The 17,822-nt window shown below is 37.8% G+C and overlaps 3 protein-coding genes across 4 annotated transcripts; all 3 read right to left on the bottom strand.

Annotated features, from left to right (window-relative positions):
- Positions 1 to 560: 560 nt before the first annotated feature.
- On the bottom strand, positions 561 to 2,830 carry LOC133882106 (probable amidase At4g34880). The gene is made up of 5 exons (XM_062321209.1): positions 2,232 to 2,830; positions 1,857 to 2,068; positions 1,451 to 1,690; positions 1,148 to 1,340; positions 561 to 1,041 (listed from the first exon to the last, which is right to left on the bottom strand). The coding sequence occupies exons 1-5, from the start codon at positions 2,793 to 2,795 to the stop codon at positions 673 to 675; spliced, it is 1,578 nt and encodes a 525-aa protein (XP_062177193.1). The 5' UTR covers positions 2,796 to 2,830; the 3' UTR covers positions 561 to 672.
- A 1,958-nt stretch (positions 2,831 to 4,788) lies between these two features.
- LOC133882193 (probable amidase At4g34880) lies at positions 4,789 to 7,378 on the bottom strand. Of its 2 annotated transcripts, XM_062321307.1 has the most exons (5): positions 6,787 to 7,377; positions 6,374 to 6,585; positions 5,656 to 5,892; positions 5,382 to 5,574; positions 4,789 to 5,279 (listed from the first exon to the last, which is right to left on the bottom strand). In XM_062321307.1, exons 1-3 carry the CDS (start codon positions 7,339 to 7,341, stop codon positions 5,658 to 5,660), a joined length of 1,002 nt encoding a protein of 333 aa, XP_062177291.1. In that variant the 5' UTR covers positions 7,342 to 7,377; the 3' UTR covers positions 4,789 to 5,279; positions 5,382 to 5,574; positions 5,656 to 5,657. The 2 variants fall into 2 exon arrangements, with proteins under 2 accessions (XP_062177291.1, XP_062177293.1); XM_062321309.1 differs by lacking the exons at positions 4,789 to 5,279; positions 5,382 to 5,574 and having other exon boundaries at positions 5,678 to 5,839; positions 6,787 to 7,378.
- A 5,919-nt stretch (positions 7,379 to 13,297) lies between these two features.
- LOC133882206 (probable amidase At4g34880) lies at positions 13,298 to 15,902 on the bottom strand. The gene is made up of 5 exons (XM_062321320.1): positions 15,325 to 15,902; positions 14,860 to 15,071; positions 14,142 to 14,378; positions 13,839 to 14,031; positions 13,298 to 13,730 (listed from the first exon to the last, which is right to left on the bottom strand). The coding sequence occupies exons 1-5, from the start codon at positions 15,886 to 15,888 to the stop codon at positions 13,374 to 13,376; spliced, it is 1,563 nt and encodes a 520-aa protein (XP_062177304.1). The 5' UTR covers positions 15,889 to 15,902; the 3' UTR covers positions 13,298 to 13,373.
- Positions 15,903 to 17,822: the final 1,920 nt, after the last annotated feature.

Genomic DNA, 17,822 nt, shown 5'->3' with positions numbered 1-17,822 from the left:
AAACAATTTCTTAATGAATTGCAAATATATATATATATATATATATATATTAAAAAAAAAAAAAAAAAAAAAAAAAAAAAAAAAACCTTTGTTGGGGTCATGGCCCACTAGTCTTCATGTGGCTCTGCTCTTACTTGAGTTATTACAAATGATATCATAATAAGCTAATAACGCTAAGTGGTGGTGAAGCACAACATGACATAGTCCTTGAGTCTTAACGAAGATGTTAAGGATTTGTTTAAAGGACATTGTGATACCCCAAAGAGTTAGTCCCTCCTAGGTGAATGAAATGCCCGCATTGATTGAGTTGATTCTAACGCAACTCATGAGGTACTAATTAACTTCTACATTGGTTCCTTATATCAAGAATTTGAGTGAAAGAGATGTGACATCTCAAAGAGTTAATCCCACATTAGGTGAATGAATTGTACACATTAAATTACTAAATTATTAAGGTATTCATTGAGTGCTAACTAAATTCTAATTACAACATAACTAATCCTTGGCACTTTTTCTAAATTGTTACATAAAAACCTTGCGCAGGGGGGGGGGGGGGGGGGGGGGTGGTTCATGCCCCTCCAAGCCAGAATTAACAAATTTAGATCTCATTCTCACAAGGTAAGGTTAATATTATTCTTATTTTTGCAGCACACATCTAGCTTCTCATAAAACTCAGAGAGTGCCTTGAACTTCAATTTTAGGAGGCTTCCTTATCTTTGTGGCTTGCTCAAAGCCATATGCAATCTCAATTAGCTTTGGCTCCGAACCTTTTACACCTCCAAAGCAAATGCCGAATGGTGTCCCCTCAGAGTGAAATCCTGCGGGAACAATTATTCCCGGAAAACCCCCAACTGCAAGGATAGTAGAAACATCAGAATCAGGAGTCACCAAGGCGTCTAGCTTTTTCTTTTTCATCAACTCGAGGAAACCATCTCTAGTCAGTCTGGCTAAATTTGCCAACGCAGCCTTCTCTTTCTTTCCAATCCCATTTGTTGCCTGGGCTTGTATAAAAATGTCTTGCCCATAGTCGTCTATCCTCTCCTGCATTGGTCACCATTGATCGAGTCTTGGTTATGTCAATCACATGTGGACCTACACAGAACAATGCCAAGATACAGAGAACATGAAGCTCATTACGTAGGCTCACCAATTTTGGGTTTTTCTTGTTGAAGGCAATCGCATCAGCCAAGGAACGAATTGGGGAAGACACTAGCTCACTTAGATATTCATTCAGGGCTATTTTGAACTCAGCCAGCAATGCGGTAATTTCACTGCTCGAAGAATAGTATTCAGCAAGATTGGCTATTTTCAGATTGTCTACCAAAACTGCACCTCGTAGCCTAAATTTGCACGAAGTATTTGTATGAGTTCTCTAACATATATACATTTGGTAGATGAGCCTGTCTCTAGCTACGTACATTGCATACGGGAATTAAGCATGTTTGGTTACCTTAAAGTGTCAAGATGTTGCTCAACAGTTCGATTCAAAATGGTATCATTGCCGAAATCGTAGAAGACGTCTCTCACTATCCCCAGTCTTTTTCCTCGGAGCCCATCAGCCTTAAGAAATTGTGCATAGCCCCCTTTTGGAATGTACCTTGATGTTTCAATTGTTGCATTGTCGTTGTAGTCTGTGCCTGCAATGACATCAAGAACATAAACGGCATCTGATACTGTCCTACAAATGGGCCTGCATTTGTAGTAAATATCACATAAACTGTCACGTTAGGAAAAACCGTAGTACACTAAAATTGAAGTCACAAATGGTGTAAAAACGTCACATAGCTCAATTCCAAAACTTTGGACGAAGACTAACTTTTGTGAAAAACAATATTATGTACATTATCATAACATACCCCACACTGTCCTGCCTTGGCGAGATTGGTATGACACCTGCTCGACTAGTGAGACCGACCGTTGTTTTGATGCCTACCACCAAGTTTCTACTGGACGGACACAAAATAGAGCCATCAGTCTCGGTTCCCACCGACACTGCTGCCATATTTGCCGCTACTGATATTGCCGATCCACTACTAGACCCGCAAGGATCTCCCATTGTATAAGGACTCTGCACACCTCACAAATTAATCAGTCTTAGTTTCTTGGAAGTTCTGTTGAGGCAAAAATTCGGATCATATGTATAAAACGCTAATTTGTATTCATGTGTCTTGGTTGAAATTTTGCAATGAATCGAAAGTAACTCAAGATTAATCTTAATTTTCTAGACCCACCTGCCCTTGCCCACCTCTGCCGCTCCAACCACCGGGTGCATTGTAGGACCTAAAACCAGACCACTCCCTCAAGCTGGCCTTTCCCAATATAATAGCCCCGGCTTTCCTCAACTTGGTTGCGACGCCCGAATCCCGTGGCACAACTGAGCGGAGCAGAGCGTACGAACCAGCGGTGGTGTTCAGCTTATCCTTGGTTGCAATGTTATCTTTGAGCAAAATGGGGATGCCGTGCAACGGAGAGAGTGAGATAGGCGCATGAGTATAACGCTCGTGGTCAGCTTTATCAGCTTGAAACAGTACGTCTGGGTTCACCTCCAAGACCCCCTTAAGGACCGGGTTCAGTCTGCTGATTTGTTTAAGGTAGAACTCAACGAGTCTCCTAGAAGTGAGCCGGTTTTGCTTGAAAGCGAGGTGGATATCTTGCACGGTGGCTTCTCTGAGTGATGAGAGTCCATGGCCCTTGATGGCTTGGACCCCTGACGATAATGTGGCTAGAAGAATCAGGAGCAGGGATGAGAAGAGAGAGAAGGAGAGTTGTGACTTCTTGGTAGCCATGGAAGTCATGGCTCGGATCCAAAAAGAGACAATAAAATTACAAAGTCATTGCCTGTTGGGGTATATATACATATATATATATATACACATATGTACATTGCATGTCAAGGATACAAACATTCGAAGCAGCTTGTGGCCGGCCACAATTATGTGATTAATTGCATCAATTAATATTAAAAGTTTAGGTCGTTCTCATTCCCTAATTGTCTATGATTATTACTTCACAGCTTTCGTCAAACGTATATTATATACCACCAATTACTAGGGAAAATGTTTACAGTCTCTTTCGACGTTGGGACCTTGGCAGTTGGCACCCTCTCTGGTCCACACTTTCGTGACCACTACTTTGAGAACACATGTATTCGTCTATTCGAATGGGAATCTATAATATCTGAATATCATCAATTGGTTTCATATTACAATTATTAAATGGGAAATTTTAGGCCTCAATTTTTTACACGGTATATGAATCTGACACGTATTTAATGTAAAATTAGTAAGGTTTTTTTTTTTTTTTGAAGTCGACCTAGACTTTTATAAAATAATTATAAAGAGGATTCTAGATCCTTACAAACAGCATCCAAAATAGAGCCCGGAATAGACTATTCCTAGACATGAGAAACCTTCTGCTTTATAGCTATTTTAGCTAGTTGGTGAGCAACTTCATTCCCTGTTCTACGAACAAACCGGACCTGCCACTGAGGGAATGATGACAGCAACAGTCGGGTGTTCGCAACAATACTATCAAAAGAACTCGGATGGGCTCTGTCAACTAAAAGAGCTTGGACAATCGTTTGGGAATCCCCCTAAAAAGTAAGAGCGTTAAAACCCATAGAGTTGCACAACTCAACACCTTGCCTAGCCACAAACGCCTCAGCTACAGTAGGATCTGCGAGATAAGCCATAGTGTGACACAACAAAACCTGCACTTGTCCCTGGGAATCACAAGCAACCAGGCCCACACCCATACGACCATTTTGTTGATCCGTTGCAGCATCCCAATTGAGTTTTATCCACCCCCCCGGCGGCCTTAACCAAGAAGACTGCAATAATTGCAGATGGCAGTTATTAGTGAGTTAAGATTAAAGAATCTAACTCATTTAATTAAATGAGTTGGGTTTAGAAAAATCTATATTGTCTTATATACATACTTCAACACGACACAATTCGAACTCGACACGCAATATTGAGACTAGCAATTTCGAACCCAATATTAAATTAACTCGCTAAGGTTAAATATGGCAAAAATTCATGTGTCTTGGTTACTTATTAAACAATTTCTTAATGAATTGCATATTTATATAAACTTTTGTTGGGGTCATGGCCCACTAGTTTTCATGTGGCTCGGCTATTACTTGAGTTATTACAAATGACATCATAGTAAGCTAATAACACTATGTGGTGGTGAAGCACAACGTGACATAGGCCTTGAGTCTTAGAGAGGATGTTAGGGATTTGTGTGAAGGGCATTGTGATACCCCAAAGAGTTGGTCCTTCTTAGGTGAATAAATTGCCCACATTAATTGATCGAGTTGATTATAACGCTGCTCATGAGGTACTAATTAACTTCTACATTGGTTCCTTATATCAGGAATTTGAGTGAAAGAGATGTGACATCTCAAAGAATTAATCCCACATTAGGTGAATGAATGTCCACATTGAGTTACTGAATTATAAAGGTGTTCATTGAGTGCTAACTAAATTCTAATTACAACTTAACCAATCCTTGGCACTTTTTTTAAATTTTTACATAAAAACCTTGAGCCGGGGGGGAGTCCATGCCTCTCCAAGCCAGAATTAACAAATTTAGATCACATTCTCACAATCTTTTTTCAAAGCCTTATAGTCCTTTGTATTATGGAGGATAGGTCCCCTCTCTCTCTCTCTCTCTCTTTTCCTTTATAATTTTTGATAAATTGTGTTATAAATCAAAAAGAAAAAAAAAATTATTAACTTGAGAATTGAAAACGACCACTAATCACGTGCTGGGTTCTTGCAAGTATAATACAATTAGAATGGTCTATATATTTATTCTTTTTCATATTTTCAAGGGGTTAAAATATACATAAGGTAAGGTTCATATTTTTCTTATTTTTGTAGCACACATATAGCTTCTCATAAAACTTAGAGAGTGCCTTAAACTTCAATTTTAGGAGGCTTCCTTATCTTTGTGGCTTGCTCAAAGCCATATGCAATCTCAATTAGCTTTGGCTCCGAACCTTTTACTCCTCCAAAGCAAATGCCGAATGGTGTCCCCTCATAGTCAAATCCTGCGGGAACAATTATTCCTGGAAAACCCCCAACTGCAAGGATAGGATAAACCAAATTAGTAGGAGTTACCAAGGCGTCTAGCTTTTTCTTTTTCATCAACTTGAGGAAACCATCTCTAGTCAGTCTGGCTAAATTTGCCAACGCAGCCTTCTCTTTCTTTCCAATCCCATTTGTTGCCTGGGCTTGTATGAAAAGGTCTTGCCCATAGTCGTCTATCCTCTCCTGCATTGGTCACCATTGAGTCTTGGTTATGTCAATCACATGTGGACGTACACAGAACAATGCCAAGATACAGAGAACATGAAGCTCATTATATAGACTCACCAATTTTGGGTTTTTCTTGTTGAAGGCAATCGCATCAGCCAAGGAACGAATTGGGGAAGACACTAGCTCACTTAGATATTCATTCAAGGATATTTTGAACTCAGCCAGCAATGCAGTATCTTCACTGCTCGAAGAATAGTATTGAGCAAGATTGGCTATTTTCAGATTGTCTACCAAAACTGCACCTCGTTGCCTAAATTTGCACGAAGTATTTGTATGAGTTCTCTAACATACATACGTACATTGGATACGGGAATTAAGCATGTTTGGTTACCTTTAAGTGTCAAGATGTTGCTCAACAGTTCGATTCAAAATGGCATCATTGCCGTAATTGTAGAAGTCTCTCACTATCCCCAGTCTCTTTCCTCGGAGCCCATCAGCCTTAAGAAATTGTGCATAGCCCCCTTTTGGAATGTACCTTGATGTTTCAATTGTTGCATTGTCGTTGTAGTCTATGCCTGCAATGACATCAAGAACATAAACGGCATCCGATACTGTCCTACAAATGGGCCTGCATGGCAATTGCCACATAAATTTGTAAATAATTTGTAGCCAAAGCTGCATTACTCTAACCATACACGATCAATTAAGGCTCAAAAGGCAATAGAAAATTGAAGTTACAAATGGTGTAAATTTTAATTTGTTTGAACATCACATAGCGCAATTTCAAATGTTTCAATCCTCTCTTGATTTGGAAAAATAAATATCTGCTAAGTGTTCGTAGTAACTATTTGATTTTTTTCCAAGTAATCATTATTCTCTTTATTTCATTGTTAGTCGCCGTTTTCACGTTAAGTAGTATAAGTCAGATCTAGTCATATTAGGTACATAATATTATGTATGTATTTCTATAAAAGTATTTTTAAAAGAGTCACTTGATTGATGATACAATACTAATTTTTTCCATGACGTTGTAATAGTTTCTCTATTTAAAGGTTGCTATATTATGTATGAATTTTGTGAAAAACAAAATTATGTACATGATAACATACCCCACGCTGTCCTGTCTTGGGGAGATTGGTATGACACCTGCTCGGCTAGTGAGACCGACCGTTGGTTTGATGCCCACCACCAAGTTTCTACTGGATGGACACAAGATAGAGCCATCAGTCTCGGTTCCCACCGACATTGCTGCCATATTTGCCGCTACTGATATTGCCGATCCACTACTAGACCCGCAAGGATCTCCCATTGTATAAGGACTCTGCACACCTCACAAATCACAATCTTAGTATCTTGCAAGTTCTGATACCAATTAGCTTTATATTTTTACTGTTTTGACTGCGCATTGAGGCAAAAATTCGGATCATATGTATAAAACGCTAATTTGTATTCATGTGTCTTGGTTGAAATTTTGCAATGAATCGAAAGCAACTCAAGATTAATCTTAATATTCTAGACCCACCTTTCCTTGCCCACCTCTGCCACTCCAACCACTGGGTGCATTGTTGGACCTAAAATGAGACCACTCGCTCAAGCTGGCCTTCCCCAATATGATAGCCCCGGCTTTCCTCAACTTGGTTGCGACGCCCGAATCCCGTGGCACAACTGAGCGGAGCAGTGCGTACGAACCAGCGGTGGTGTTCAGCTTATCCTTGGTTGCAATGTTGTCTTTGAGCAAAATGGGGATGCCGTGCAACGGAGAGAGTGAGATAGGCGCATGAGTATAACGCTCGTGGTCAGCTTTATCAGCTTGAAACAGTGCGTCTGGGTTCACCTCCAAGACCCCCTTAAGGACCAGGTTCAGTCTGCTGATTTGTTTAAGGTAGAACTCAACGAGCCTCCTGGAAGTCAGCCGGTTTTGCTTGAAAGCGAGGTGGATATCTTGCACGGTGGCTTCTCTGTGCGATGAGAGTCCATGGCCCTTGATGGCTTGGACCCCGGACGATAATGTGGCTAGGAGAATCAGGAGCAGGGATGAGAAGAGAGAGAAGCAGAGTTGTGACTTCTTGGTAGCCATGGAAGTAATGGCTCCGATCCAAAAAGAGAAAATAAAATTACGAAGTCATTGCCTGTTGGGGTATATATATATATACCCCAATTGAGTCGAATTACAGTTAGTTTATATAGCTTTAACCCAAACACGAATTTCCCCTACCGAGAATCTTCATCAGTTGGAATAATAATACTTTTTTCAAAAAAAATGAATAAGAAAAGGGTGAGTTTCTTAGCAACAAATCCAATACGAACTAAAACAATATAAAAATAATTACAACTTATTTGGTTTAGGTTATATTTATACTAATGTTGTATCAGTGTATTGTGTAGGAAATGATTACATGTTGCATAACACATAATAGAATTAGGATCATCTATAATTATTTGCCTAAATTCAATTATGTACTATTTAACCTGTAATAATTTTTTTTAAAATTTAAACAAACAATTATAGAGAAACATAGTCTTATTGTGCACCATTATTCGAAATGTAATCATTTCCTCCAATATCGTTGAACGCTCTAAAGGGCTACCCAATAAAGGTTGTTTGAAACCCCAGCAAATTTTTACAGCGTGGAAAGATGTTCCACTTTCTTTATTAGTGTTGCCCTCAATATCCAATAATTGTGTAACTGTATATCCCTTTATTAAATTTTTTTTTTTTTTTTTTACGTCTTAGTATAAATATGATTCTTTAAGAAGAAGGAAAAATAGAGAAAAAAAATCAAAAAATAGAAAGTTTGAGCTGATGCACAATAAGATATTGAGATATGTTAGCTGAATAATAATTGTACAATATTGTTGATGTATTTAGTACTTTTCTTTTTTTTTTTAAAAAAAATATATTAAACATATTAGTATTGTTGTTTAATTATTGTATAAGAGTTATGCAAATAACATATCTTTAAGATATTTTAGTGTGTGTGTGTGTTTTTTTTTACTCATACTCTCTTTATGTGTTCAGATTAGAGAATCATTTAAAAGAAAAATTATTTTCTTTATTAGGTCTAAGAGTGAGATTTTTTTTTTTGAACAAAGTAGAAGTGCCTTCATTGATCAAAAAAATGATCCCAAAACTGGAATTTGGGGACACAACCGGTCCCTATTTAGAACATACACAAGAAAATTTGACTATTTCCAGTCAAACAATGTTTAGAATCTTGGCTGAAGCCTCTTTAGTCAGGACATAGGCTACATTATTAGAATCCCTTCCTACATAAACCACATTAACATACATTAGACCTTTAAGCTCCGACTGAATGTCTTCCACAAATAATTCAGCTGCCCACAAGTCTGTCCTCCCAGCATTAAAATCATTGACCACTTGTTTGGCATTTCCTTCTAAAATGACATTAAAAAAACCAGCCTCTTTACAAAATAAAACCGCTTCAAGGGCAGCCATTGCTTCAGCTACTTTCGGGGAGCCCACAACAGTTTTGGTGATGGCCCTTGCACCCATAAAATTCCCATGATGATCCCAGGCCACTACCCCAATACCAACGTACCTATCTTTCACATTCAAAGAAGCATCCCAATTAACTTTTATAACACCATTTGGAGGGGGCTGATGGGATGACATACAACTTCAGTAGAGATCCCCCTAGCTTCCTCCTTAAGGTTTAACCAACAAAATTTGCCATAAGCTTCAGATGCTTCATTATACACACCCTTCGAATGGGTGAAAAAATTTTCAAAGATAAATTTGAAACGGAATCATCAGCCACCGAATAGGCTGGTCTCTGCCCTCCTCTAGACCTCTTTCTCCAAGTCTGAGAGTGGTGACGACCTTGACTCGCCTGATTGGCTGCCCCCCGCTGAGCTTCTAGAAACTTCGGAAGCATCTTCGTGCACGTAAGGCTTATGACTATTTTATACTCTATTTTTAAATAATAAATTTCTTCGTAATTGCCTTCACCTATGTAGAGGGAACCACATAATTATATCAAAATGTCACTCACAATTCTGCTGCTAGGGGCGGAGCCAGCTTTTAGGCTTTGGGGGACCAAATTAAAAAAATAATAATAATTTAGGGGGTAAAAACTAAAAAAATTTTGAAAAATAGTTTATCATTTATTTATTGTTTTAGATTATTTATTTATTTTTTTATTTTTTGGGAAACCTTTGGCTCGGGGGGGTGGGGGGGATTCGGGCCCCAAGCCAAAGTGTGGCTCCGCCCCTCCTTGCCGCCATATTAAAAACTCAAGTACAATGAGAATTATATAATTTGTTTCCTACTACAGTGACTAAAAAGGAAATATTCAACAATTTTATTCAGTCTGAACTCATGATACTAATGGAATATTAGTTTAAATAACTTCATGGAGTAGAACATTGTTTTGTCTTTTTCATGGAACATTGTTTAGTCTATAAAGATACATATAATGTTCTTTTTAAAATTATTATTAAATTAAAATTTTATAATAATGTATCCTAAATTTAATAATAAATTTAAAAATAAAAAATTACTATTAAATTAAAATTTAATGATAATTTATCTTAAATTTACAAAATAAAAAGAAAATAAAAGAATGGTCCGCCATTACATTCATCACACGTACGCAAAGGAGGAAGCAACTTTTGTGTCGTGACCATAATTCATGTTTTACGACAAAACAACCACCGACAAATTTTCTTCGAACAGATGTTTTCCTTTGGACGCAAGTGTAGAAAAAGTTAAACGACCTTTAGAAACAAATTTCATTACAAAGTTAAACGACCTTTAGAAAAAAAAAAAAAAAAATGTATAGAAAAAGACAATGAAAAATTGGAAATTGAAGTGATTTAGAGTTTCAAACTTTCAATTTTGTAGTTGTAGTGCGAGTAATATTGGAATAAAACAGAGCTTGCAGAAAAAAGAAGAAAAAACAGAGTTAACATACCCTACTGGCTTCTTTTCGTTTTGAAAATGTCAGCTATCTACCTACTAATTGTAACAATGTATAGTTGTAGCTAACAAAATAAGACTTGAAAGCAAGCAAGTGTCATGCCACTTATACTACCTATAAACTGGTGACACAATCACCCTTCCTATGCAAAAGTTAGAAGACTTGAAAGCAAGCTTGTGTCCTCTTGCTTTTGTCTAAAACAAAAGTAAAAAAGACTAATTCTGTGTTACATACCATGGAAGTGCTATTTCAGATTTTGAAGGAACACACCTTTGCTAGTTCTGGTTTTAAATTCCATTTTCGTTGCTCTAAATTGAAGTTGACCCATCTATGCTTTGTAGATGACCACCTCATTTTTTCTATGGCTGATATGTCATCTATTTCTATTATTCAAGCTGCTCTTTTGGAGTTTGAGCAATTATCTGGTCTAAAAGCCAACCCGGCCAAAAGAATTTTTTTTTTTTTTTTTTTTTTTTTTGTTTAGGTGTCTCTTTTGGTTTGAAGTTCTCTTTGTTGGATAAATTACAGATGAAGGAGGGTCATTTTCCTATCAAATACTTAGGAGTACCTTTGATCTCTACGGAGCTGTCTACCTCTGATTGTAAGGCCCTGATTGATAGAATTTCAGGCTGTATAGGTTCGTGGACGTCAAAGAACCTTTCTTTTGCTGGAAGACTTCAGTTGTTATCCTCAGTTCTCTATAGTCTTCAGGTCTTTTGGTCAAGGATTTTCATCCTTCCAAAGAAGATTATTAGGGATATTAGCCAAAGGTTTAATCGGTTTTTGTGGAATGAGAAATATAATGATTCTGCTAAAGCTAAAGTAGCTTGGAGTGATGTTTGTTTTCCTAAGAAAGAGGGGGGTCTTGGCTTGAAAAATTTAGAAGTTTAGAATAGAACTTCCATTTTGAGGCATATCTGGAACTTATTTGCTTGTGCTGGTCCCATATGGGTTGCTTGAATTAAAGTGTACTTGTTCAAAGGTAAGAGTTTCTGGAGTGTGAACATTCCTCAGGATTGTTCTTGGTGTTGGAGAAGGCTATTCAAACTTCGGAATGTTGCTAAAAACTTTATTTCTTTTGAAGTTGGAGATGGTTAGAATATTCATTTGTGGTTTGATAATTGGCATCCTTGTGGTATGTTGATTGAGATGTATGGTTTTCAGGTTGTTTATGATGCTAGTAGTAAGCTAAACTCTAAACTTTTTTCTGTTTTGAGTAATGGGATTTGGTGCTAGAAGCCGGCCAGGTCTGAGGATTTGGTTGATATTCAAAGTCACCTACCAGAAATTCCTTTGGGCCCTGTTGATAATCCAGTGTGGAAGGTTGCTGGGAAGGGTTCTTTTGTGAGTTCTGAAACTTGGAATTTCTTGAGAGATAAGAAAGCTGAAGTTGAATGGTGGCATTTCATCTGGTTTCCTTGTGCTATTCCAAAACATGCCTTTATTCTTTGGTTGGCAGTACAAAACCGGTTAACAACAAGTGATCGCCATCTTGTTTGGGGTTTTAATGGAAACCCTCTTTGTGGGTTCTGTCATTATATTATTGAAAGTAGAAATCATCTCTTTTTTTTAGTGTAGTTTCAGCTCGAGAATTTGAAAGTCTTGTTTGCAGGGGTGTCCTGGTGTGCCTTGTTTGCTTGACTAGCAAATTCTGTTGCTAGAGGGTTGTAGAAATTGGAAGAAGAAAACCGTGTTGAGGGTTCTGTGTAGGTTGGTTTTTGGATCTGCTGTATAAGGTTTATGGAAAGCTAGGAATGCTATTCAGTTTTGTGCTGTTCCTAGTACTGAGGAGCAGATTTTTAAGAGGATTTTTTGGGAAGTTAGAACCCGAATTTCTGGGAAAGGTTCTTTCAAGAAGACTAGAGAAAATGTTCTGATTTGTCAGCTTTCGAATTTAGATGACTTTGTTTTGAACTAAATCTAGTCAATTGTTTTAGCCTGTTATTGTTTGGTTGCAGTTTGTTTTGCTGTTGCTGTGAGTTGTTGTTGATAGCTTAGCTGTAGTTGTTGTTTTTGCCAGTTGGCTGTTTTGTTTTGTTGAGTTTGTAATTGTGTAACACTGTTTTAGTGGTTTAGTTGTTAATAACATGCTTACTTATTCATCTAAAATATATTTATGTCTCACATAAAAATAGGAAGAAAAAAAATTGCTTAGGGGCCATCTCCTTAAAATATATATATATATATATATTATCTTTTTTAAAAAACTTTTGTTGGGGTCATGGTCCACTGGTCTCCATGTGGCTTCGCTACTACTTGAGTTATTATAAATGATACCAGAGTAACTTAATGACACAATGTAGCGTTGAAAAACAGCATGACATAGGCCATGAGTCCTAACGAGAATGTTAAGAATTTGTGTGGAGGACATTATGATACTCCAAAGAGTTAAGTCCCTCACTAGGTGAATGAATTGCCCGCAATTGATTGAGTTGATTATAACGCGGCTCATGAGGTACTAATTAACTTCTATGTTGGTTCCTTATATCAGCAATTTGAGTGAAGGAAATGTGACATCTCAAAGAATTAATCACACGTACATAAGGTGAATCAATTGTTCACACTGAGTTGGTAAATTATAAAGATGCTCATTGAATGCTAACTAAATTCTAATTACAACTTAACTAATCCTTATTGTTACATAAAAACCATGGGGAGGGGGGGGGAGTCATGCCACTCCAAGCCCCCACCCTCCGCCATTGATCCAAGATAGATTAGCTCGCTTAATTTCGTTTACAAACTATCTTAATATTAAGTAGAATTAAAAAATTTAGATCAGATTCTCACAATCTTTTTTCAAAGCCTCATGGTCCTTTGGAGTATAGAGGATGGGTCCTCTCTCTCTCTCTCTCTCTTATTTTTCTTTTATAATTTTGATAAATTGTATTAGAAATCAAAAAGAAAAAAAAAATTAATAACTTGAGAATTGAAAACCACCAATAATCACGTACTGGGTTATTCCAAGTATAATACAATTAGAATGGTCTATTCGTTTCCGGATTAAGATTTTGCTTACTCCGGTTTTTTTTTTTTTTTTTACTTGCTTAATTTTTCTATATATTTATTCTTTTTCATATTTTCAAGGGGTTAAAATAAACATAAGGTAAGGTTAATATTTCTCTTATTTTTGTAGCACACATATAGCTTCTCATACAACTTAGAGAGTGCCTTAAACTTCAATTTTAGGAGGCTTCCTTATCTTTGTGGCTTGCTCGAAGCCATATGCAATCTCAATTAGTTTTGGCTCCGAACCTTTTACTCCTCCAAAGCAAATGCCGAATGGTGTCCCCGCAGAGTCAAATCCTGCGGGAACAATTATTCCTGGAAAGCCCCCAACTGCAAGGATAGTAGAAACATCATAATCAGGAGTCACCAGGGCGTCTAGCTTTTTCTTTTTCATCAACTCGAGGAAACCATCTCTAGTCAGTCTGGCTAAATTTGCCAACGCAGCCTTCTCTTTCTTTCCAATCCCATTTGTTGCTTGGGCTTGTATAAAAATGTCTTGCCCATAGTCGTCTATCCTCTCCTGCATTGGTCACCATTGAGTCTTGGTTATGTCAATCACATGTGGACATACACAGAACAATGCCAAGATACAGAGAACGTGAAAAGCTAGCTCATTATATAGACTCACCAATTTTGGGTTTTCCTTGTTGAATGCAATCGCATCAGCCAAGGAACGAATTGGGGAAGACACTAGCTCACTTAGATATGCATTCAACGCTATTTTGAACTCAGCTATCAATGCAGTATTTTCACTGCTCGAGGAATAGTATTCAGCAAGATTGGCTATTTTCAGATTGTCTACCAAAACTGCACCTCGTTGCCTAAATTTGCACGAAGTATTTGTATGAGTTCTCTAACATACATACATTTGGTTGATGAGCCTGTCTCTAGCTACGTCCATTGTATACGGGAATTAAGCATGTTTGGTTACCTTAAAGTGTCAAGATGTTGCTCAACAGTTCGATTGAAAATGGTATCACTGCCGTAATTGTAGAAGTCTCTCACTATCCCCAGTCTCTTTCCTCGGAGCCCATCAGCCTTAAGAAATTGTGCATAGCCCCCTTTTGGAATGTACCTTGATGTTTCAATTGTTGCATTGTCGTTGTAGTCTATGCCTGCAATGACATCAAGAACATAAACGGCATCCGATACTGTCCTACAAATGGGCCTGCATGGCAATTGCCACATAAATTTGTAAATAATTTGTAGCCAAAGCTGTATTACTCTAACGATACACAATCAATTAAGGCTCAAAAGGCAATAGAAAATTGAAGTTACAAATGGTGTAAATTTTGTTTGAACATCACATAGTGCAATTTCAAACGTTGCCATTCTCTCTTGATTTGGAAAAATAAATATATGCTAAGAGTTCGTTGTAACTATTTTAGTTCTTTCTACGTAGTCATTATTCTCTTTATTTCATTCTTAGTCGTTGTTTTCTCGTTAAGTAGTATAAGTCAGTTCTAGTCATATTAGGTACGTAATATTATATATGTATTTCTATAAGAGTATTTCCAAAAGATCGAATCGCTGGATTGATGACTTAGCACTAATTTTCTTGAAGGTCGTTGTAATAGTTTCACTATTTAAAGGTTGCTATATTATGTATTAATTTTGTGAAAAACAAAATTATGTACATGATAACATACCCCACACTGTCCTGTCTTGGGGATATTGGTACGACACCTGCTCGGCTTGTGAGACCGACTGTTGGTTTGATGCCCACCACCAAGTTTTTACTGGACGGACACAAAATAGAGCCATCAGTCTCGGTTCCCACCGACACTGCTACCATATTTGCTGCTACTGATATTGCCGATCCACTACTAGAACCACAAGGATTTCCCATTGTATAAGGACTCTGCACACCTCACAAATCATAGCCTTAGTTTCTTGCAGGTTCTGATACCAAGCTTTATATTTTTATTGTTTTGACTGCGCGCATGCATTGAGGCAAAGAATCAGATCGTATATATGTATAATACGCTAATTTGTATTCATGTTCATGTCTTGGTTGAAATTTTGCAATGAAATAAAGTTGAAAAGAACATCCCAGCCATGATTTCTTGAAAGAATCGAAAGATGCAAGATTAATCTTAATATTCTAGACCCACCTGCCCTTGCCCACCTCTGCCGTTCCAACCATTGGGTGCATTGTTGGACCTAAAAGCAGACCACTCGGTCAAGCTGGCCTTTCCCAATATGATAGCCCCAGCTTTCCTCAACTTGGCTGCCACGCCCGAATCCCGTGGCACAACTGAGCGGAGCAGCGCGTACGAACCAGCGGTGGTGTTCAGCTTATCCTTGGTTGCAATGTTATCTTTGAGCAAAATGGGGATGCCGTGCAACGGAGAGAGGGAGATAGGCGCATGAGTATAACGCTCGTGGTCAGCTTTATCAGCTTGAAACAGTACGTCTGGGTTAACCTCCAAGACCCCCTTAAGGACCGGGTTCAGTCTGCTGATTTGTTTAAGGTAGAACTCAACGAGTCTCCTAGAAGTGAGCCGGTTTTGCTTGAAAGCGAGGTGGATATCTTGCACGGTGGCTTCTCTGAGTGATGAGAGTCCATGGCCCTTGATGGCTTGGACCGCGGACGATAATGTGGCTAGAAGAATCAGGAGCAGTGATGAGAAGAGACAGAAGGAGAGTTGTGACTTCTTGGTAGCCACGGAAGTCATGGCTCGGATCCAAAAAGAGAATAAAATTACAAAGTCATTCATTGCCTGTTGGGGTATATATATATACATTCCATGTCAAGGATAAAACATTCGAAGCAGCTTGCGGCCAGCCACAATTATGTGATTAATTGCATCAATTAATATTAAAAGTTTAGATCCTTCTCATTCCCTAATTGTCTATGATTATTACTTCACAGCTTTTGTAAAACGTATATTATATACCAACAATTACTAGGGAAAATGTTTACAGTCTCTATTGGTCTACATATATATCATGAGTACTTCACAGGTTTTGTCAAGCATATATACCACCAATAATTAGGGAACATATTTGAAGTACTATTACATGCAATTCCTAACAAACTTACTCACCATTTTACATTTTATAAAAGTGAAAGAGCTCATGTTTTTTTGGCTCACGTGATAAGTTTTGTTTTTATGGCTGAAATTAATAATAAGATGGTACTATTCCATTTTACAAGTAGCCCTACGAACTATTAACACTGGACTCTAGCCTCTCAAATTATCAAAAAGTTTTTTAAAAAAAAATGCCAATTTTGTCGAAATATGCGTATAATACTCCTCCTACATGTCATTTTTTATTTTTAAAAATAAAAACTAAATTTTTTTTAATATATTTTTTATTTTTTTAAAATAGAAGAAAATGAGTGTTAGGGGGTGGCTGCCACCGGGAGGCGCAAGCCACCCCCTAGGGGTGCGGCCACCCAAAAATCCACCTCCAGGGGTCAAGGGGTGGCATGCGACCACCCCCAAGGGCCAGGGGTGTCCGTGCGGCTAGCCCTAGTGGTCAGGAGTGGCCACGCGCCACCCCCAGGGCTTGGTGGGTGAAGCTGAAGCCACATTCAATTTGAAATTTGAAATTACTGATTATAAGGATTGGTTGAAGCGTGTGTGTGATGGTGGCAACAGTGGCCTCGACGGGATGTTAACAGGAACAGGTGGAAGTGGCAATTGACCGAATGGAAGCTGGTTGTTGTCAACAGCTTCGATTTTGCTTCTGATTCCGATGACTCGATTTTCAAGCTGATCATGGTCATAGGGTCCGATTCTGCTTCGGATTCCGATGACTCGGTTTTTCACTAGACCAAGATTGCGGGTTTGGACTCGGGTTGCTCATTGGAGGGGATGTACGTTTTGGGCGCTGGATCTAGCAAGACAGCATCTTTTTTGGATAAATCTTATGGAATACGGACATGGAAAAGGGCGAGCAAGACCCCTGGGGATGGCCACGAGCTACCCCAGAGGTGGCACCGGCTACCTGTGGGGTGGCTCGCAAGCCACTCCCAAACACCTATTTTTTTAAAATAAATAAAATAAAATTTTAATTTTTTTAATTGAAAAATGACACGTGAGTATTATAGGCATATATGGACAAAATTGGCTTTTTTGAAAAGTTTTGATTGTTTAGGGATGAAAATTCAAGTATTTATAGTTTGTAGGGTTACGTGTAAAACAACCGGTAACTTAAAAAGCTAAAGTGTAATTTTTCCTTTAAAATTTGTACAAAAGTTGGTGCACCCAAAATTGTGGCCGACAAATTCGTGACTGACAGGCACTTATTACTGTATAAGTATTGAAGTATTGAACCTAAAGAGGTTATTACCACAAAAAATTAGAATTAAAAATAAAAAAAACCGAAGAGTGGTTTGTGAAAGCACCCGAAGTTACTTCCATAAAAAAAGTATGTTATGATGTTCTTATTTTGTTTTTCACTAGTTCGCCTGCTAATTATGTATGTCAAATCAATGTCTATATGTATAATGTACTTTATGTTAGGATAACGCTTGATTGATATATTATTGTTATATAATTGAAATGAAATTTGCATTTATTTATTTTATAAGTATAAATTTTTCCTGCGATATCAAGTTGTTTGATAGTAGTGTAACAATTTATTAAATAGCATTATTATT

The sequence above is a fragment of the Alnus glutinosa genome, chromosome 11 (assembly GCF_958979055.1).
Source record: "Alnus glutinosa chromosome 11, dhAlnGlut1.1, whole genome shotgun sequence".
Classification (NCBI taxonomy): domain Eukaryota; kingdom Viridiplantae; phylum Streptophyta; class Magnoliopsida; order Fagales; family Betulaceae; genus Alnus; species Alnus glutinosa.
Note: the sequence above shows the minus strand (reverse complement) of the source record. Positions and strands in the feature narration are given on the sequence as shown.

Bases quoted from the DNA above. Each gene is read 5' to 3' on its own strand.
- LOC133882106 (XM_062321209.1), bottom strand. From the start codon at position 2,795: ATGACTTCCATGGCTACCAAGAAGTCACAACTCTCCTTCTCTCTCTTC. The intron at 2,069-2,231 runs GTGGGTCTAGAA...TGAGGTGTGCAG, and splicing joins GCAGAGGTGGGCAAGGGCAG to AGTCCTTATACAATGGGAGA. The intron at 1,691-1,856 runs GTATGTTATGAT...CTACAAATGCAG, and splicing joins CCAAGGCAGGACAGTGTGGG to GCCCATTTGTAGGACAGTAT.
- LOC133882193 (XM_062321307.1), bottom strand. From the start codon at position 7,341: ATGGCTACCAAGAAGTCACAACTCTGCTTCTCTCTCTTCTCATCCCTG. The intron at 6,586-6,786 runs GTGGGTCTAGAA...TGAGGTGTGCAG, and splicing joins GCAGAGGTGGGCAAGGAAAG to AGTCCTTATACAATGGGAGA. The intron at 5,893-6,373 runs GTATGTTATCAT...ATTGCCATGCAG, and splicing joins CCAAGACAGGACAGCGTGGG to GCCCATTTGTAGGACAGTAT.
- LOC133882206 (XM_062321320.1), bottom strand. From the start codon at position 15,888: ATGACTTCCGTGGCTACCAAGAAGTCACAACTCTCCTTCTGTCTCTTC. The intron at 14,379-14,859 runs GTATGTTATCAT...ATTGCCATGCAG, and splicing joins CCAAGACAGGACAGTGTGGG to GCCCATTTGTAGGACAGTAT. The intron at 13,731-13,838 runs GTGAGTCTATAT...TGACCAATGCAG, and splicing joins ACAAGGAAAACCCAAAATTG to GAGAGGATAGACGACTATGG.